The sequence below is a fragment of the Sceloporus undulatus genome, chromosome 3 (genome assembly GCF_019175285.1).
Source record: "Sceloporus undulatus isolate JIND9_A2432 ecotype Alabama chromosome 3, SceUnd_v1.1, whole genome shotgun sequence".
NCBI lineage: Eukaryota > Metazoa > Chordata > Lepidosauria > Squamata > Phrynosomatidae > Sceloporus > Sceloporus undulatus.
In genome coordinates this window covers 47,339,569-47,352,923 of record NC_056524.1, presented here as the reverse complement: position 1 = coordinate 47,352,923, position 13,355 = coordinate 47,339,569, and the positions used below count along the sequence as shown (strand labels likewise).

The 13,355-nt window shown below is 43.7% G+C and overlaps 1 protein-coding gene across 1 annotated transcript in view; it reads left to right on the top strand.

Annotated features, from left to right (window-relative positions):
• Nucleotides 1–13,355, top strand: part of POU2F1 (POU class 2 homeobox 1) — a 143,664-nt gene that overhangs the window by 116,354 nt on the left and 13,955 nt on the right. The window contains exons 13-14 of the mRNA XM_042457143.1: nucleotides 4,448–4,845; nucleotides 5,432–5,520. Coding sequence (XP_042313077.1) covers nucleotides 4,448–4,845; nucleotides 5,432–5,520 — 487 coding nt within the window. The remainder of the gene's footprint in view (nucleotides 1–4,447; nucleotides 4,846–5,431; nucleotides 5,521–13,355) is intronic.

The window sequence follows — 13,355 nt, the reverse complement described above, 5'->3', positions numbered from 1 at the left end:
TCTACCTGTTGGGGATGCTCTAGTTCAGGCGTCGGCAACCCCCGGCCCGCAGGCCTGATGCGGCCCACGGAGGCGGCAGGACCGGTCCTGCCGCCGCCGCCTCCTCCACCTCCTCCTCCCCAGGCCACACGGCCCTCCTCCTCCTCCGCCATGGAAAAGGAAGCAAATGGGGGAGCCCCGCGCCGCCCTCCCTGCCTCCCAGCGCCGCCCACCTAGTTCTCCTCTGCCTCCTCCGCCCCACCCCCAGGCCGCGCAGGAAGAGGAGGAGAAGGAAGAGGAGGCAAAGGGGGAAGCCCCACGGGGCCCTGCGCTGCCCTCCTTGCCTCCCTGCGGGGCCCCGCACCGCCCTCCCTGCCTCCCAGCGCCGCCCACCTCCATCTCCTCTGTCTTCTCCCTGCCTCCCCAGGTCGCGCGGTGCATGGAGGAGGGGGGAGGAAGAGGAGGAGGGGCAGCAGAAGGAGGAAGAGGAGGAAGAGGAAGAAAAGGAGGAGGGGGCAGCAGAAGGAGGAAGAGGAGGAAGAGGAAGAAAAGGAGGAGGGGGCAGCAGAGGGAAGAAGAGGAGGAAGAGGAAGAAAAGGAGGAGGGGGCAGCAGAGGGAGGAAGAGGAGAGGGAAGAGGAGGTGGGGGCAGCAGAAGGAGGAAGAGGAAGAAAAGGAGGTGGAGGCAGCAGGAGGGAGGAAGAGGAGGGAGGACGAGGAGGAGGAGGGGGCAGGAGGAGGAGGAAGAGGAGGAAGGAAGAGGTGGTGAGTGGCCAGAGGCCTCAAGGTTTTTTTTTATTTTATTTTGTGTGCTTTTAATGTTAACAAGTCTCCCTTGCTTTGACAATGATAGTGTGATGGTGGTGGTGGTGGTGGTGATGATGATATGAGTCAGCTTCAGAGGCATGCAAGCACTGTTTCAGAAGCTGAGAGAGTGTCACCTTCCAAAGTGTGTTTTGGGTGCTTTTAATGCTAACAAGTCTCCCTTGCTTTGACAGTGATAGTGTGGTGGTGGTGATGATGATGATGATCATGATGATATGAGTCAGCTTGAGAGGCATGCACGCACTGTTTCTGAAGCCAAGAGAGTGTGACTTTCCAAAGTGCCTTTTCTGTGTGTTTTTGGTTCTTTAATGGTGATATTGATATCAGAAAGCCTCTGAGGCAAGGCCAATGTAAATTGCTGTGATTTTTACAAACTCATGCGCAGTGAAGAAAAACCAAAGTCCCTTGACCAAGTACACACTTTTGAGAAGTACACTTGGTGCAAGAACGGTGAAACCACCTTGACATGTTCAATATGCATAGTCATGTTAAACCATGCTAAGTGTTAAACCCAAGGGGTTTGGTTATGGAATAAGCCTCTGAAATATGCAAGAGGCCATGTTAGGTAAAGCCATGTGAAATGCACAAATGTGCTGTTGTGTGTGTTTTGGAATGAAGGTTGGGGGTGTTTGGCCAGAAAGGGACCGAGGAGGAGAGGGCGGGCACACGCCTCCTCCTCCCCGTGGGGCTTTGGTGGAAGCTCTGCCCCCGGCGTGCGGCTCCACCCCCGGAGACTGGAAGCTCCGCCCCCGGTGTGCGGCCCCCGCCCCCGGAGGGTGGAAGCTCCACCCCCCGCGCCTTCGGCCCCCCGAGTTGTCTGAGGGACAGCAACCCAGCCCCCAGCTCAAAAAGGTTGCCTACCCCTGCTCTAGTTGGAGATCCTGCATCTAACAGGGGGATGGACTCAGTGGCCCATGAGACCTCTTCAAATTCCATTATTCTGAGACTATATGTTGTCAGCATTATAGGCTTACTTACAGTGCTCCAAACCATCATGGTTTAGAATGCCCATACGTTTAAATGTGTATGCAGCAATGTATCATATGACAGCAGGACATTCACTATTTCATGCATTATCTTGACTATGGGTTTCTTTTGCTATGACACATAGGAAGCTACTGTATACTGCTTTGGATCAAAATACATTACCCCCCAAGAGTTCTTGGGGGCTGCTCCCCCTCCACCAACACACCCCCAAAAGCAAATTTTTATTTTTATTTTTGTACAAAAATGCCTTACCAATGCCCCAAGCAATGTGGTGGACAAATTTGCCATGTTTTGCCTTTCTAGCCTTGAAGTAAGGTCTGGAGGGTTAGAAAGTGGCAAGAAAGTCAAGCCCTGGAAATTTACCATCCATAGTCCCCAGGGGGCATTGGGGGCATCTTTTAAAAAACATTTTCAAAAAAATTGGAGCAGAGCTGAGTACCATAAAAACAGCCATTTCTCACTTTATTTCAGTGGTTTTGAAGTGGCAGTTTCATGGTTACTATTCAAGGATAATGGAGTAACAGATCTGTTCCACCATAAGGGCTTGGACTAGATAATGTATGAAATCTCTTCCATCCAAGAGATCCCATGCATTATTCATAGGTCAGTCAAAGCCTATGATTGATTAGGCCTTGTACATCTTCCTTCATGGCAGGTGACAAATACAACCAATCATGAATGGGCAAACAGGGTATGAAAGAATACTTTGGATTTTACCACAGAAAAATGCCTTCCATGAAGCAAAACTGTGTTCAGCTATGTAATGGACCTTTTTCTTACATTATGCTGACTTGATATATTTTATATTCATTGGGCCATGAACTGGAAATACGGCTGTTTGTATGTTCATTCCCTCTATATACTTAGACAAAAAAAATGCCTGTTAAAATAAAATGCTTATGAAGTGAAATGACAAATCAATATACAACTAAATGCAACAGAAAACATCCCCCCAAAAATTATTGGTAGCAGTTTTGTTTGTGTATTTTAAGAATGCATGACCTTCCCCTTAATAAATAAATATCTTTAGGGCAGCTTGCAAAATAAAACATAAAATTACAGAGTACAATAAATAGGTTGAAAAGAAAGCACTGCAAGTAAAAGCAGCTTAAAATAACAGCTATATTTGAGAAATAAAGGGGGTTGGAAAAATGAAAGCTATCCCAAGTCAGCCAGTCATGCCTATCTGAGGAGAGTTTTCTACAAATTTAATGTCTCACCAGAAAATACTTTGCTCTTAGTCGACATTTGTTGAATCTTTATATTCATGTTCCAACTTGTGTGTTGTTTTAAATAGTGTTTCCCAAAGGGTTAGGTGGTATGTAGAAACTTGGAGGTCCTGATCCTTCCTTCCCAAATTTATACATGCATTGAGTTAAATATTGAATTTAATTAAATAAATCTGTTCTAGGTCCAAAGCACACTGCAGAAATAATCCAGTTTGAGATCACTTTAACTGCCCTGGCTCAGTGCTAGGGAATTGTGGGAACTGTAATTTTGTGAGACATTTAGCCTTCTCTGTCAGAGAGCTCTAGTGCCACAATAAACTACAATTCCCAGGATACCCTAGCACTGAGCTAGAGCACTTAAAGCAGTCTCAAACTGGATTATTTCTGTAGTACACTTTGGACCCTAATTTGAACTATGTTATTTCCTTATAAAATGTAAAATCATTAATATACATGAATGTGCAAATGAAAATACGCACACTAAATAAAATATTTTTATTCATATACTATAGTGAGGGAGGGAGCACAATATAAAGGAGGGTCCCAAGGGTAAAATGATGGATTACTGCTGGTTTTAAAGGTTAGCTCCAGTCTCTTAAATTGACACTGGAAACAGAAAATCCAGGTCATAATGTGGTTAGAGCATTCTGTGGTGGTTAATGTTTCAAGGACTTCCCTATATATACAGTCGGCCCTTCTTATACACGGATTCAAGCATCCATGGTTTGAAAATGTTCAAAAAAAGTATAAATTTCAAATATCAAATCTTGATTTTCCATTTTTATGAGGGACACCATTTTGCTGTGTCATTATATTTAATGGGACTTGAGCATCCATGGATTTTGTTATCCACAGGGGATCCTGGAACCAAACCCCAGCATATACACTGTAACATGTTATAGCAACCACATCTGGTGGTAACAGGAGCATGAATAACTTGGGTGTAGTTGATGAGCCAGCTCAAGCTAGTAATTTACTGCTTGTCACTGTCATCCCCTGAGAATCTCAGCAGCCCATGATTGGAGCTGGCATCTGATCCTGCATTGGTGGGGTGAGACCCACTCTTGGTCAGACCACCAACTGCTGTTGCCTAAGCCTCTACAAGCAACATAGAATCAAAGAGAACTCTGATGTTTTGGGGGGAATGTAACCCTACCCAAACCAAGTCATACCAGTACAGAAAGACTATCAAGCAGCAAGGTTCTTCCTTGCTAAGGCTTTGGTTTTGGTTGTTTGATCTTTCTGTTGGAATGTTAATCTACTACTAAGACCTCTGTTTTCTTGGAATATGAAGTCTTTTTCTGTCTGGCCCTTTTAATTAAGATCCATTCTGACTGAGCCACTCAACCCTTTTAGAACATATGTACTTCAACCTGTCATTCATTCTGAATAATATCTCTTCCTTGTGCTCTTGTGCTCTGCATTCAGTGTGCACACAGGCCTCTTACAGGATTTGTCTTAATTAAATTCATCATTTCAGGCACCACAGAAACCATCCCCAACAATACAGCAACTGTGATTTCTACAGCACCTCCTGCGTCCTCGGCAGTAACTTCACCTTCCCTGAGTCCCTCACCTTCTGCTTCTGCTTCCACTTCTGAGGCATCCAGTGCCAGTGAGACCAGCACAACGCAGACAACTTCCACTCCCCTATCCTCAGCAATTGGAACCAGTCAGGTGATGGTAACTGCTTCTGGGTTGCAAACTGCAGCAGCAGCTGCACTACAAGGAGCTGCACAGTTGCCTGCAAATGCAAGTCTTGCTGCCATGGCAGCTGCAGCAGGACTAAATCCAAACTTGATGGCATCCTCGCAGTTTGCAGCTGGGTAAGTAGTATCTATTTTAAAGATGTATCAGAACATTTTAAATAACATTTCAAAAATTTTACATTGTGTTCTAAATATGTCATTCCTGTATTCATTTTATGTTTTAATTATTTTTGGATTACATTGGTCTAAAACACACTGCAGAAAATAATCCAATTCAAGACCACTTTTACTGCCCTGGCTCAGTGCTAGGGAATCCTGGGAATTGTAGTTTGTTGTGGCAGCAGAGCTAGGCAGTTAAAGCGGTCTCAAACTGGATTACTTATGCAGTGTGTTTTGGACCTTAATTTTCCTGTAGGGCATCTTGAATCCTATTTTCTTGGGAGAAACGCAGGATATAAATTGAACAAATGAATGAATGAAACCGTTTTTACAGCTCTTGTAGACATGTCTTTGTCTTTTCAGAAATGTTCTTCTGCCCTGTGCAATGTCTTGTTCTTTTTAATGAATATTATAATGTTGACAGTTCTTCTGTTTAAACTATAAAGCAAATTTCTACATGGCCCTTAAATTCTTTCTTCTAAAACAGTCATCTGAACAATTAGCATTCTTCAACTTGTTTTTGATTTCTGTTTTGCAATTACAGAGGTGCCTTACTCAGTCTCAATCCAGGGACACTAGGCGGTGCTCTCAGCCCAGCGCTGATGAGCAACAGTACACTGGCAACTATTCAAGGTTAGTAGACTACATTACATTCTGCCTTCCTCCATATCATCATAGATCAGGGGTAGGCAACCTTTTTGAGATGGGGGCCGGGTTGCTGTCCCTCAGACAACTGGGGGGCCGAAGCCAAAAAAATAAATAATTTAAAAATTTAAAAATAAATAAATAAATAATAGAGTTATTCTAGCCCAGTGATGGCGAACCTTTTCGAAACTGAGTGCCCAAACTCAAAGGTATCTCTTCACTGGGTGGCACTGGATGCCAGGGGCGGGACTTCCTCCCTCTGGGGGCAAGGCTTCTGGGGAGGGGCATCTGCCCTCTAGGGAGCAGGACCTCTGCCTTCTGGGGGTGGGACATCCAGGTAAAAACCCAAGGCACACTCTCTCAGCCTCAGACTAGCAATAATAAATCCCCCTGATGAAATTTGCCAGGAAAACCACATAATATTTTCTGCTTAGGGTCACCATAAGTTAGAAGCAACTTGTAGGCACCACACACACACATGTCACATTCTCTCAGCCTTCAGCAAACCCAAACCTCATGTGAAGAAAATCAGGGTTGCCCTAAGTTGGGAAAGACTTGAAAGCACACAAAAATAGAGGCAAGCCACACTCTCTCAGCCTCAGAGTATGCCATAGCAAAAAGAGGGAAAAATACTTATAAAACCTTGTCAAGGAAACCCTTAGGTCACAGTAAGTCAGAAACAACCACAATCCTGCTCAAAATCAGGGATCTTTTGGACAGCCTCCTGGACAGAAAAGCCACATACTGTATAAACCAAATAAAATAAATAAAATACAAACAAATAAATAAATTCCTGTTGGTTATTCCCAACTAAGAAAAAAAAACATTCAATCAATTGCTGAATGAATAGTGAATGAACAAGTAGGATTCCATCAATTCAGTGGCTCTAATGTAGGCTGCAACTACACTGTAGAAGTAGCGTTGTTTGAGACCACTTTAACTGCCAAGGCTCTATCCTACAGAATCCTGAGATTAGTAGTTCTATGAGGCACCAGCACTCTTTTGCAAAGAAGGCCGAAGTAAAACTACAAATCCCAGCACTCCAAAGAATGGAACTACGTACAGGACTTAAAAATTGGTGTCACACTGGATTATTTCTACAATGTAGAATAGAGGATGATAAAAAGGAACTAGCATAGTGGTTTGACCATTGGATAACTTTGTAGACTGGGGTTCTCATCCCAGCTTGGTCATGGAAACCCACTGATTCACACTCTCTCAGCCGCAAGAGATGACAAGGGCAAACCTCCGCTAAAGAAAATGGCCAAGAAAACCCCACTATAGGGTTGCCACATAGGTCAGAAAGGACTTGAAGGCACACAACTACAGTAACAACAACAACCCTTTACAGCTCCCCCTTGGACGTAGTGGGGCAGAGTCTGTCCCCATATATATATGTGTGTGTATATGTGTGTGTGTGTGTGTATACAAACACACCCAAACAAAAATACACACACACACACACACACACACACACATATATATATATATATATATACACCCACCCACTATTTACACCCACATTTATACCCACCCACACATATACACATCCACACATGCATACACACACACACTCACACACATTTATACACCCACACATCTATTTATATATAAATCTCTAAAAGGAAACCCCATGAAACCCACTGGGAGACCTTGGGAAAATCACATTCTCTCAGCCTCAGAGGGAGACACTGGCAAACCTTCTTTGGAGAAACTCACCAAAAAACTTTGTGCCAGGGTTGGAAATAGACTGAAGGTGTACAGCAGCAGCAGCAACAACAACAACAACCTCCTCACCACTAACAGAGAGCTGGAGGGGGAGGAGAGTGGAGGCACACAACTACATAACAACAACAACCCTTTACAGCTTCCCCTTAGACTTAGTGTGCAGAGTCTGCCCCATATATACATACACATACACACATATACACAGAAACACGCATACATCCACACCCATGTGTGTCTCCCACACATACATACACCAACACATCTATTTATATATAACACACTCTCTCACACACACACACACACACACATGCACACCCACCCACAGATATATACGTATAGCTATAAATTGGAAACGACTTGCGGGCATACAACAACAAGCATTTTAAAAACACAGAAGATACAGAGAGGCAGCATGGTTCAGTGGTTTGAGTTGTGTACTTGGAGACCAGAGTTTGAAGCCCTGCTCATCCATGGAAACCCACTTGGTGCTCTTGGACAAGCCACACTCTCTCAGCCTCAGGAGGAATCATGATAAACCTACTCTGAAAAACTTTGCAAAGGAACCTCCATGATAGGTTCACCTTAGAGTTGCCATTGTCCGAAACGACTTGAAGGCACACAACAACAACAACTCTGTCTGCCCCCGAAAGTTTGAGTCCCCACTTGGCCATGGAAACCCACTGGGTTCCCTCTTTGGAAAATCGCACTCTCTCGGCTTCAGGAGAAGACAATGGCAAAGGCAAAAAAATCCCCTCTGAGGCCCAAAACATAAAGCAGAAATAATCCAGTTTGAGCCTGCTTTAACTGCCCTGGCACAATGCTAGGGAATTCTGGGAACTGTAGTTTCGTGAGACATTTAGCCTCTGTCAGAGAGCTCGTGGTGCCACAATAAACTACAATTTCCAGGATTCCTTAGCACTGAGCTAAGGCAGTTAAAGCGGCCTCAAAGTGGGTTATTTCTGCAAAATGTGTTTTGGGCCTGAGAGCCCCATGATAGTTTTGCCTCAAGGTCTCCATAAGTTGGAAATGGAGGCACACAACAACAACAGCCACGTGGCTGCCTCCTCTCTCCTACTCTTACTCAAAGGAGGGGAAGCGGGGGGGGAGGGAAAGAAAAGTGGGGACAGAGCTTTTGTGTGTGAGAGACAGAGAGAGAGAAGGAGAGAGAGAAGGAGAGAGTTGGAAGCAAACTCTGGGGAGAGAAGGATAGAGGCGGCTGGAGGAAGAGGAAAGCAGAAAAAAACAGGAGAAAGAGGACAAGGAAGGAAGGGAAAGGCAGGGGTTTCCCTTCTTTCTCCTCCGTTTTTTCTCTGCCTTCCTCCTCTTCCTCCAACTCTCTCTCTCTCTCTCTCTCTCTCTATCACTCACACACAAGCTAGCCATAGGCAGGGTCCATTTTCTTCTTCAGTGGGAGGCCGCACTGGCCCTTTCCTTTTCCCTTGGCTGGGCCTCTGCTGCCCGGGCTGCATCCCGTCTTCCTCGCCCAGGTACTTGCTCTCGGGAGGAGCAGCCGAGGAAGATGAAGAAGGGGAGGAGGAGTTCCTGGAGGCTGAACGCCGCGGCTGGACCCTCGCCTCAGGGAAGGCACCGCGCCACTGCCACCCCCTCATCCCCACTCTGCTCGGGCGGAGGCGCCCCCCTCCCAGCAGCACCTCCAGGCGGCAGATGGCGGCAGGACCCAGCTGGGGCCGGCCCCAAGGCCTCGGCGGGCCATATGTGGCCCGCAGGCCGTAGGTTGCCTACCCCTGTCATAGATGGATAGAAGCAAATTACCTTAGTTCAGATTACTTTAGGCCAGTCATTTTACAACTGTAGGCCTAATGGCCAGGGAAAACTGAACCCCTTCATCAAGAGATGTCTAAATCAATCTTAACAGTCATCATATTTTAGCTTTGATTGGATTCAGCTTCATTTGACTCTTATCTGTCCAGAAACTTAGTATGTACCAAGAACGCAAGACCAAGACCGCATGAAAAGGAGACACCAGAATGTGTATTGTTTTATATAGTTAAAATCTGTTATAAGCTGTTATTACAGTGCGTCCGCATTTTACACAGCTTCCAGCATATGCTGGAAGCCGCGCAGGAAGCAAGGGAGACGTGTGCTGGAAGAAAACAATAGTGTGCACTCCCGTGGCATGTGTACCGCCATTGCACCATCGCAGGCACGAGCCCCATTCATTTGAATGGGGCTTGAGCATCCGTGTTTTTTCCCTTACGCGGAGGGGTCCAGATCGGATCTCCTGTGTAAGGGAAGGGACGACTGTACTAACTTTGAAAGCCCTTCATGGTTTGGCCCCCGTCTACCTGTCAGCACTTGTTTCCCCTTATCTTTCTGTTCACTCTCTGTGCTCTAGTGATTCGGGGCTGCTTATTCACCCAAGGATTTCCTCTGCCCCCACTCAGATACACCCCTTCTCCCACACTGCCCCCTAATTTTGGAATCTCCTTCCCATGAATTTGTGGACCACCACGTCTCTAGATTACTTTAAGTCTAAACTAAAGACTATTCTATTCAGGGAAGCCTTCCAACTTTCATCTTGATTTTATGTCCATATTATTTGTTTTAATTTACATGTTATAGGTTTTTTTAGCCTTGTTATAGTAATATTTTATTAATTTTAAAATCTTGCTTGTGGTTTTAAATTGTGTGCCGTAGGCAGGCTTTGTTTTTATTTTTGGATTGTTTAACTCCTTTGTAAAGTGCTATGGCGCAATATACATAAATGTGATGATGATGATGATGATGATGATGATGATGATGATGATGTGGTTGTCATTGGTGTGTGTTGTCATGTCAGCCTTGACTTTTTGTGGTCCTGTGAAAGACCTACACCCTGTTATTAACAGCCTTGCTCAGCTTGTAAAATTCAGGGACATGGTTTTCTTTATTCAGTATATACATCTATAAAGTGGGTGGTATTCCTCTTTTTCTGCTGCCTTCAGTTTTGCTGAGCATTATTATCTTTTCCATTGTGTCATTACATCTCATGATGAGTCCAAAGTATGATAGATGCAGTTTAGTAATTTTGGTTTCTAGTAAGAGTTTGGGCTTGATTGGTTCCAGACATATTTATTAGTCTATTTTGGCGCTTTATGATATCTGATGGACTTTCCTCCAGCATCATATTTCAAATGAATTGATTTTCTTTTTCCTGTCAGCTTTTTTCAGTGTCCAGCTTTCACATCCATACATACTAATCAGAAATACTATGTAGTGATCCTAACATTTATATTCAATTATATTATCTCTACACTTGAGGATCTTACCTGATTTCTTCATTAAGTCTTACTCTTCTTCTGATTTCATAACTACAGTCTACATTTTTGTTAATGACCAAAAGAGGTATGCAAAATCATGAAAATGTTGATTTCATCACTAACTTTTATATTATATAAATCTTGTTTCTCAATTTTCTCTTGAAACTCTGCTTTTGCACATACTTACTCAGCTTTCATCAGTACTTTCTGTCTTTGCTATTTATTGCAAGTAATACAGCATCACTTGTGTATCTTAAATTACTGATGTTTCTTCCTCAATTTTTACACCTCCTTTCTCCAAGTCTAACACTGCTTTCTATATGATCTGTTCTGCATATGAACAATAGAGTGATAACGTACACCTTTGTTTGATCCACTTGCCAATTGGAAACCTGTTTTTCCATATTGTGGCCTGAGAGTTGAACTTTGGGACAATCAGATGTTGTGACACTTCCATATTGTTTAGAGCATGCCATAGTTTTTCTTAATCTCCACAATCAAAGGCTTTGTAGTAATCTATGAAGCACTGGTGGATTTTCTTCTGAAATTATTTGGTAAGGTCCATTGACCAATGTATGTTTGTAATACAGTCGGCCCTTCTTATACACGGATTTTTTATACATGGATTCAAGCATACACGGTTTGAAAATGTTCCAAAAAAGTATAAATTTACCTTGATGTTCCATTTTTTATTAGGGACACCATTTTGCTATGTCATTATACTTAATGGGACTTGAGCATACATGGATTTTGTTATACACGGGGAATCTTGGAACCAAACCCCAGCGTATAACAAGGATCCACTGTATAAACTTTAGTGCCTCTTCCTTTTCTGAACCCAGCTTGGATATATTGGATACACCCAGCTGGTGGCGCAGTGGTTAAATGCCTGTACTGCAGCCATTCACTCAAAACCACAAGGTTGCGAGTTCAAGACCAGCAAAAGGGCCCAAGCTCAACTCAGGCTTGCATCCTTCCGAGGTCGCTAAAATGAGTACCCAGACTGTTGGGGGCAAATTAGCTTACTTGCTAATTAGCTTACTTGCTGTTCACTGCTATGATCTTTGGAATAGCGGTATATAAATAAAACAAATTATTATTATTATTATTATATTGACATTTCTGACTCCATATATAATAACAGTCTTTGTTGTAAAAAACATCGCTTTGCTCTCATAGAAGATCAGTGTATTACTGTTGTTGTTGTTGTTGTTGTTGTTATAATTTATTTATATAGCACTGTAAATATGCACAGTGCTATACATACAAATAATAAAATCGATAAAAATGAATCCTGCTAATGGCATACATTCTACAAAATACATATAAAACAATAGGTAATAATACAGGATAGAATTAGATAAAATAAGCAGGCAACAATTAAAAACATCAAATCAGTGGTTCCAGCGGTTCCTACAATCCCTGGTGTCCCCTTTCTTGAGGATTGGATTAAATACATATATTTGTGAGTTTGGACACTGGTGGATTGTCACACTTCCTATTACTAAAAGGTGGTGACATGAATGATGGCACACTGAAGCACGCACATTCACATTGCAACCTTTTGATAATATGGGCTGCAATCATTTGTGTTTTTTGCAACTGTGGGATGGGTGTCATAGAACCAAAGGGATAACAGTATTGATCACTTTGAGTATATGGACCTTTGTTTTGTTTTTCATATTTGTTGACAGATTGTAATTAAATGGATTCTGTATAGCCTGAAATAGTTCTATTGGTATGCTGTCTATTCCTGGTGATTTGTTTCTTCCATATGCTTTGGGAACAGCTTCCACTTCACTTCCTAAACGTGTAGGCTCTTCCGCAAAATATTCTGCTTTCAAGGAATCTGCCATTCTTTCATCTCTTTTGTATTGTTTTTCACTGTATTGTTTCCATTGTCTTTTTATTTTGTTGTGATGATGTAATGAGTTCCCTGTTGATCATTCAGCATCCCTACTCTTTCTTTAAATTTTCTTTGATGTCCCAGATCTTCTGGAAGAGATTTGGTGTTCTGCCTTTGCAATAATTATTATAATAATTCCCTTTGTTCCTGTTTACAAGTCTCTAGATCAGTGGTCCCCAAACCTTTTCCAGGTACCACCCCCTTTTGTCTTGAGCGACAACCCTAGTGCCCCCCCCACTGCCGCCGCCGCTGCTTACATATTTCCTGGTATTAGGTCTACTGTTATACCGCAAATTCAAGATAGCCAATGTCAGTCCCTTCATACCTAGTCACCCTGGGAGCATAACTGAGCAGCTGGCTGACCAGCAACCAAGAAGCCTCTCACCCACGCCACCTCTCCAGCAAAGGCCACAGTGAGCAAGGGGCCTCTTGGTCACTGGTCAGCCAGCTCCTCAGTTGCTGTTCCCAAGGAGACCAGGTGCAAAGGGAGAAGCACCTTCCTGACAGGGAAGGACACTCAAACTTTCTTTGTTGGGGTGGAGAAGGATACAGCTGGCATTCCAAGAATCAATGTCCTGTGCCTAAGCCTCCCAAGAGTTTCCCAGCTGCTACTGCCGCCACTAGTGAAAGATACAACTAAGGAAGTGAGCTCATACAGCCAGGCAGAGAGCGGGAGACCCACCACATGAAATGATCAGTGAGGCTGCGTTGTGATTTTAAGGGACACTGAAAACAGGTTTCATGCAACCCTCATCCCCACTGCTTGTTTCTCTTGTCTTTCTTTTGCACCAGTACTTTGACTGAAGGCTCCTTGCTGCCCCCTTACCCTGGATGTTTCCATCACCCCTGGGGCAGGGGGTCATACCACCCACTTTGGGAATCACTGCTCTAGACACTTGCATCTGGAATTCTTACCCTGTTTTCTTTTG